General features: G+C 48.9%; 1 protein-coding gene and 1 pseudogene across 10 annotated transcripts in view; both read right to left on the bottom strand.

Moving 5' to 3' along the window:
• Nucleotides 1-206: 206 nt before the first annotated feature.
• On the bottom strand, nucleotides 207-1,286 carry LOC128096121 (single-stranded DNA-binding protein 2-like; annotated as a pseudogene).
• A 1,541-nt stretch (nucleotides 1,287-2,827) lies between these two features.
• Nucleotides 2,828-7,402, bottom strand: part of Agrn (agrin) — a 32,814-nt gene continuing 28,239 nt past the window's right edge. For 3 of the 10 annotated variants that reach the window (XM_052716657.1, XM_052716666.1, XM_052716664.1), the window contains 9 exons: nucleotides 7,227-7,238; nucleotides 6,885-7,001; nucleotides 6,550-6,742; nucleotides 6,379-6,466; nucleotides 6,170-6,193; nucleotides 5,393-5,425; nucleotides 4,895-5,119; nucleotides 4,510-4,613; nucleotides 2,828-4,236 (listed from right to left, as the gene is read on the bottom strand). In XM_052716657.1, the coding sequence (XP_052572617.1) occupies nucleotides 4,079-4,236; nucleotides 4,510-4,613; nucleotides 4,895-5,119; nucleotides 5,393-5,425; nucleotides 6,170-6,193; nucleotides 6,379-6,466; nucleotides 6,550-6,742; nucleotides 6,885-7,001; nucleotides 7,227-7,238 (954 nt within the window). In that variant the 3' untranslated portion in view covers nucleotides 2,828-4,078. Of the gene's footprint in view, nucleotides 4,237-4,509; nucleotides 4,614-4,894; nucleotides 5,120-5,392; nucleotides 5,473-6,169; nucleotides 6,194-6,378; nucleotides 6,467-6,549; nucleotides 6,743-6,884; nucleotides 7,002-7,226; nucleotides 7,239-7,402 lie in introns of those variants that run through there. The other 7 variants (XM_052716662.1, XM_052716665.1, XM_052716661.1 and 4 more) reach the window with 6 other exon arrangements.

Here is a 7,402-nt window from a genome sequence, read left to right as displayed (position 1 = left end):
CACACTCATGCTATACTGGAGGAGTAACTCTTACTCTGAAAATGATTTAAGAAATTTCCTGTCCCCATTTTACTGTCATGCCTTGGATTGGCCAGTTGGTTACTCAGGCTCATATTATTGGGAGAATTCTTGGAAATATTCTCCATATTTCCTGAGCCTAAAAAGCCATTCATGTGATGGGTCTCTATCCTTCTAATCCGTGGGATCATCTCACCCAGGGCCTACTGGAAAATTAGTCTGTTAGGTCCAGAAGGTACTGCATTCATTAAAGTATACACATTATCTCTAGAATTGGTTGGTTCTTCTGTACTAGGTATGATGGGTATTCCTGGTGGCCCTCTACATTCTGGAAGACCTACTTAATTCCCAAGAGACACTGAGGAATATGGTATTAAATTGGCATTTGTTGGGTTTGGCCAAGGTCTACCACCATCTGGACCCATGTTCATTCCATGCATTCCAGGGCCACCTTAAAATATTCAGTAGGTCTCATCACATCTCCATTGTTCTGTGGTCCTAAAGGCATCATTCTTCTTGGAGGAGTCATTCTCTGCATTGGCCCATCCATGTTTGGATGTCCTTGTCGTGTAGGTCCATTCTGCTGGGGAGTAATGGCTGACTTCCTGGGACACCTCCAAGTACCTGATTAAGTACCCTCAAAGGGGGCCTTAGACCTCCAGGATACCAAGATGACCTACTAGTATGACATCTCCTGGAAACATGTTTCTTAGCACGGGGAACTGCTGCAGCACTATAATCATACAAGACTTTTGCTTTGCTTGAGTGCTCACAGCAGTCTCTGGAGCTGCATAAATAGAGATCCCAACTTACAAACCACCAAGAATGTAATATTCCTGGTGGTTCCCTCAATGTGATGTCCGCCCCCCCATCTTATCTCTGATTGAAATGTATGGGGCAATTTCTGAGCTCCTACATGTAGCAGATATTCATACACACATATGAATATCAATATAAGTGCTAACTTCTCCCAGGTCTGGCTGTTGGATGGGATGGCACCAGTGTCATCTTTGTCTTTGCTGTACACGCTTGGACAAAAAGCAGCTCCCACTGTCACCCACCTGTCAAACCATCACAGCCTACCCTTGTTCATTCTTGATGTTAACCCAGAGTCCTATGTCTCTGTCTACCATTACCTCTCCAGGTCCCTTTGATGCTCATGGGTGTGCTGGCCGCAATAATGGTATTTAATCACAGCAATAGAAACTCTAACTAAGACAGAAATTGGTATCAGAATAGTGGTTTATTACTGTGATAGACCTGATCATGTTTTGGGGAAGATTGTGACTTCCAGAAAGGCCATTAAGTGTTTAGAACTCAATGAGCTGTTGTGGGAACTTAGAAAATGCTGACAGTAGTTATTTTGAATTAAGAATTTGTGGTTCTAGTCAGGTGGGACTGAAGAATCAGCTGCGATTAATAAGAGACCAACACCATTGGAGTAAAAATCTTTGCTTTGCTGGGACAATGGATGCTGGTCAGCTGGGACTGGAGAACCAACTATGATTAACAAGACATCATCACTGAGGCTGAATCTTCTGGGAAGTGTATCCTCAGAGTCAGCATACAGAGACTGTGGTCCAGAGGCAGCCAAAGCTGTATCTTATGCTGGTAATGTGTAAGAGTCTTCAAGGTGGTATTGGTTTTGAAGGCATGAAGGGATCATGGAGATCAGTAGAGGCTTGGCTTTGTGTGGCAGGGCTGGAGTCCCTGAAGAGAGGGTATGAGAGGCTATTGGTCAAAGTACAGCCCTGTTGCAGCAGAAAACCCTGGCATGGAGCTGGTGTGCTGCAGATGGCAGGCCTGAGAGGTGGAGCTAGCTGCTCAGGTCCCTTGGAGCCCAGAGAATCATGAGTGGGACCCAGATGTCAAGCACTTAACTCTTTACACTATTGACACCCACAGTTGAGAGACAGGTTTTTTTGTTTTTTGTTTTTGTTTTTTTTTTTGCTTTCGAGACAGGGTTTCTCTGTGTAGCCTCGGCTGTCCTGGAACTCACTTTGTAGACCAGGCAGGTCTCGAACTCACAGAGATCCACCTCCCTCTGCCCCCTGCCTCAAGTGCATGCGCTCCCTCCACCTTGCTAGACTTGGAGCTTTTAAAGATTTTCTTTTTTTTGGGGGGGGTGAGGGGATGGGGTGTTGAGACAGTGTTTCTCTGTGTAGCCTTGGTTGTCCTGGAACTCGATCAGTAGACCAGGCTGGCCTTCTGAGTGCTGGGATTAAAGAAAGGTTTTTTTTTTTTTTTTTTAAGTTTTAGTTTTACAGGGATTTGGGAAATTTAGAGACTTTGGATATTTAGAGATGGAACTTTTAAAGACTGTGGGACTTTTAAAAGTTTGAATGTTTTATAGTGTGTGTGTAGGTGCTGCTAATAGATGTCCTTTGGTGCTATAGTTACAGGCAGCTATGAGCCCTCTGACATGGGTGCTGGTTACCAGACTCCAGTCCTCTGGAAGAACAGCAAGTGCTCTTAACCATTGATCCATCTTTCCAACTACCCCCTATTTTTTTTTTTTTAAAATAAGGTCTCATCATGTAGCTCTGGCTGTACTGGAACTCACTATGCAGACCCAGCCTTACCTTGAACTCACAGAGCTCTGCCCGTCTATGCCTCCCAAGTGCTGGAATTAAAGGCACTATGTCTGGTTATATTCCCATTAACCATATAAGGCACCTCAGCCAAAAGGAGCTGTGGATTCCCAGTTCAGGTTCTACTTTCTCCATCCAGAGACAGGAGAGTTTGAAGTCTGTGCCTCATGAATCTAAGCAAGAAGCCATCAGGCTGTTAAGTATAAACACAGTCCCTGTTTTAAAGTTTTCACACTTTATTTTATGGTATTTGACATAGACACATACTGGAGTTAGTAACAAGATACCATGCAGCTCCCTCCAGCCTTGGACCACCACAGCAGGTAAAAGGTCAGGCTGCCCCCATCCCAGTCTGGTCTTTCTCCCAAGATGACTGTGCTGGACATTAAGGACAGGGAGTGGAGAAACAGATGGCTGCTGTAGTTTAAGGCATTTTTGGCGCTAAAGCCACCTCTGCTACCCCTGTACTTGCCCTTGGCTGGACATTGGGCAGATAACTGTCACTCAGACAAGGATAACTACCCTTACAATGGACCAACTGAGGGCTGCCCTCACATCAGACCAATTAATGGTTGCTATGAGTTGAAACAGGAATGACAACACTTCCAGATCAGAAATCAAGTAAAATCAATGCTTAAAGAATATGGTTAGAAGTCTGGCTTAGATATCCTTTGAGAGACAGATGCAGCTGGCTGCTCAGGCAGGTAGGCAATGGAGGTCAACCACATCCCATAGTGACCCACTCCCTCTCCTAAGTGGCCTGGTGTTTAGAGAAAGGATGGCTATGTCCAGGGTGGCTGGGTAGGTGGGTAGGGCCAGCTGAGGGCCAGTCAAGACAACTTAGATGAAGCCTGGCTTGTTTCCAGCACCCTGGGATAGGCAGACACATTTGGGGAAGTAAAATGATGCCCTGATATTAATAACTTTTCTAAATCACAGTATTGGTACAGGGTGCACTAGGGGTCCAGGCTAGCCTGGGATGAGGCTGGTCCTCGGCACATGCAGGAGAGCAGCTTAAGTGGGAACCTACAAAGGACCCAGTGGTACTTGCTCTAATGAGGAGCCTCTTCAGCTCCAACAGCCTCCTCCTGCTCAGGGACACTGTTCTCATCCAATAAAGCATTAATAACATGGGAATAGGGCTTGCCAATGGGCCAGGAGACCCAAAAGACCAATACAAATGGACAGGTAGGGATGTACAGTGCAAGGGGCTGAGGCATGGTACCTTAGGCAGAGGAGTGTGTCCTAAGGCTGCCTTCAAAGTCAAGGGTTCTAGGTTGCCACAATCTACTTATGAGTCCCTCAGCACCACTTTGTTTCTGCAGCACAGCTGCCTGGACGGAAAGGAGGCCAGGCCAACAGTCCTTCTGGCCAACGTGCAGGCAAGAAAATCATATAAAAAAAGCAACAAGTTTACAAAAATAAAAAATAATTACAGTAGGGAGGGTGGGAGCTCTGGTGGTAGTAGCTCAGGGAGTGGGGCAGGGCCTTAGCTCTGGTTTGGTGACAGCGTCCTCCAGCAGGTGCAGCCGGCGATGGCCCACTACCACATCCCGCAGACAGCCCACAAAACCTGTGCCATAGGCCTTGGGTAGAGCCTGCCCCACTGGCAGCTTCTGCAGGCCTCCTACAGGACAGACAGTAGATCAGCAGGCAGTAATGCTAACATATGAGGCCCACCAGCACCTGAATACCAGTGGGGTACTACAACTACACATGAACACAGATCTCTGTGGTCTAAGATCTGAAGGGTTAACGAAGAAGAGGGTGCTGCCCTTCCCTGGCTAGCCCATCTGTTATCCAGATGGAGTTGATCTGAGTGTCAGCTCTAGGACAGTCTATCCCTCACGTAGTTTGGGAACCTTGGGTATCTCCTTCCCGGCCACCTCCAAACACTCACCAAGCCACAGGGCTCCATCTGTGTCCAGTTGTGTGGCACCCAACGGGGAAGAGCCAGTCACAGGGGCTTCATTGCCCACCTGAAGAGAACCTTCCCTCTGTTCCCTAGGGGATGGGTAGGGCAAAGCTGTCAAGAGCTCCCCCCTCCCTCCTCTAGGACCTATGCCCCACATTTTCTCTATCACATGCCTTGCAGATACAACACCCTGGGAATGACACTCTATGTTCCCCCCGGGGGCCAGTGGTTGATTGCTTCTCCTGTCTTTTTGTTGCTTCCTCCTCCCCTTCTCACAAAATACCTTGAGTCAGGCTGCTAGTGACCATGAGTGACTGGGTATGACCCAGCTAAGCAAGTTCAGCTGTTATTCTCAGTGGGCTCCACTGACCTGTGAGCCCTGACTCGAAGCCAGCGGTTGGTATTGACCTTCACAGTGGAGCGCAGCACAACTGGCTGGGAACCTAAGTCATAGCTCAGCTGCAGGTGTCCATCCACAATGGCCAGAGCCACATAGTCTGCACGTTCTGTGGCTTTGCCACTCCACAGTACTAGCCCCTGAGTGGCCTCAGTGCGCAAGCTCAGTTCAAAGTGGTTGCTCTGTAGTGCCTTCTCACTGAAAAGTGAAAGGATGGGTCAAGGGCTTCCAGGAGGGTGGTAGGTGATGGAAGTGGGGTAGGTGTAGGTGTTGTTACAGCACAAAAGCTTAAGCTACTGCCACAGAGATCAGAAGCTAGTGATCAGACCCAGGCAGCTGGGTGGGCAGGGGGACAAAGGAGAGAGGGAAGACATGGTCAACTAGACAAAGTTGATCGGAGAGGTGGCAGACAAGAGGCAGGCACATGGCAAGGTAATGTGCTAGGTCTCTCAGGTCCTGCCATGTGCTTACCTGAAAAGGGCCCCGGAATCCAGAGTTTCAGGGCTTAGAAGCAGGAAGAGAGGGAAGCGGTAAGCAGGAGACAAGACAGGCTGAATATAGGCCAAAATTCCTTTTGTCAATATGTGCAGATGAGAGGAAGAGCAAGCATAACTCCAGGGTATCAATGGCCCTTCCCACAAACGGCCTTGGCAGTGACCTTTATGTAATGCATATGTTGGGCACATGCCCTAATGGGTAGTTCAAGGAGCGAGGCATTGGTGACATGGAATGGACACAAAGGCTCTTCTGATGGCAGCAGCCGTGGAGATGCCCTAGCACATACATGACCATGTCTGCGCACACACACACACACACACACACACACACACCACATATTTGCATACATATACACACATCTGCATAAACTCACATTCACACGTGTATGTTGCATGAACATATGGGCATATGTAGATACAGTACACATATATATATATATATACCCATAAATTAGATACATACCCAAGTACTACACATAGAAACATGTATACATGTATACACAAGCACAAAATCACACTTGCACTGGAGCCTCAGTGGTGGGTGATGGCCCTTGGCAGGTATATCCTGGGAAGAGGACTGACCATTTCCAAGGTAGGAAGCTGGGCCTGACAGTATGTAAACAGGCCCCAACCCCATCCTCCATCCATGGTAGAAATTCCACCTTTAGTGGGGCTCAAGATCGTAATGCTAGGAGCAAAGCATGGACATGAGTGAGTGCCAAGGTATGAGTAGAGCCAAGGGCCTACTTACGGTGGAATCTCATTGGTCAGCTCGCTTGCAAACAAAGAGACAGAGATAGTGAGAATGAAGGGGGTAGGGTAGATTCTAGGCCTTCCCTCCTGGCCAGAGCTGAGAGGGTATGGAGAATCTAACACCTCTACCCTGAATGGCATGCACAGACAGGACCAAACAAGACAGCTGAGAGTGGAGGGAGTGCCTGGCTCCTGACTGCACGTTACCTCTCAATCACAGCATTGAGGTATTCGATGTAGGTCCGCCCATCAAAGGCCAGTGTTTCTAGGTCCCCCACTGACTTCTCAACTAGCCCTGGGAGACAGATGGGATGAAATGGGCCTCAGATGAGATCTCCAGGCCATGTCAAGTCTCAGCCCTGGGCTGCCAGTGCTCACCCTTCTCGCAGTGCAGCCCAGAGAAGCCCCCAGGACACAGGCATTCATAAGTGGCTTCCCTTGGGATACATGAACCCCCATTAAGGCAGGGGTTGCCTGAGGCCTGGGTACAAGGGTGGTCTGCAAAAGGTGAGATGTCCACTGCCCGCACTACATGCTCCTGAGTCAGCAGCTGGTGGCCGCTTAGAGACACCTAAAGAGGAGAGAAGGGAGTGCCTTTGTCATATCTGCTACCTTCTCTGATGAGACAGCCCTCACCTGGGACAGAATTGAGACATACAATGGCCCTTCTCCATTCCACTGTGGAGAACCCTGGCTGGTACCCGCCCCCATACCAGCTGGATGGCACCATCGAAGCCAGAAGACACTGCAGCTCCACGGGCCAGCTTGCTGAAGTCAGGAGCTCCTCCAACATAGAGGGGCTCCTTGAGGTTGAGCATTGTGTGAGGCACCTATAGGAGGCATGGGATAAAAGGTCATGTATGATCCACCCACTGGGCCAGAGTAGGCCAAGTCCCAGGTCAATATGCCCAATTGCTTGATGCCCCACATCTACCCCTCACTATCTAGGAGGCAGCATTAATCACACAGAAATGGCAGACGTGGACCTTAGTGGGAAAGGGCTACTCTAGGAATGGGTACAAGAGATGGTGAGTTGGGTAAGAGGCCAACAATACCTTGCGGGATTTCTGACATCCGGAGAGCAGGTGGGGGGGTTGCAGAGCAAGAGCCAGAGAGCAGTGGGGGCAGAAAGGAGAGAGACCGAGGCACAGGGCAGACAGAGAAAACAGTTATGTGAGAGGTGCCTATCAGGGGCTATAAAGCCACCAGGGAGGAGGAAGGGAAGTGGTGG

The sequence above is a fragment of the Peromyscus californicus genome, unplaced genomic scaffold, assembly GCF_007827085.1.
Source record: "Peromyscus californicus insignis strain IS unplaced genomic scaffold, ASM782708v3 Scaffold_5__1_contigs__length_169319896, whole genome shotgun sequence".
NCBI classification, from domain to species: domain Eukaryota; kingdom Metazoa; phylum Chordata; class Mammalia; order Rodentia; family Cricetidae; genus Peromyscus; species Peromyscus californicus.
This window is presented reverse-complemented; position numbering and strand designations above follow the sequence as displayed.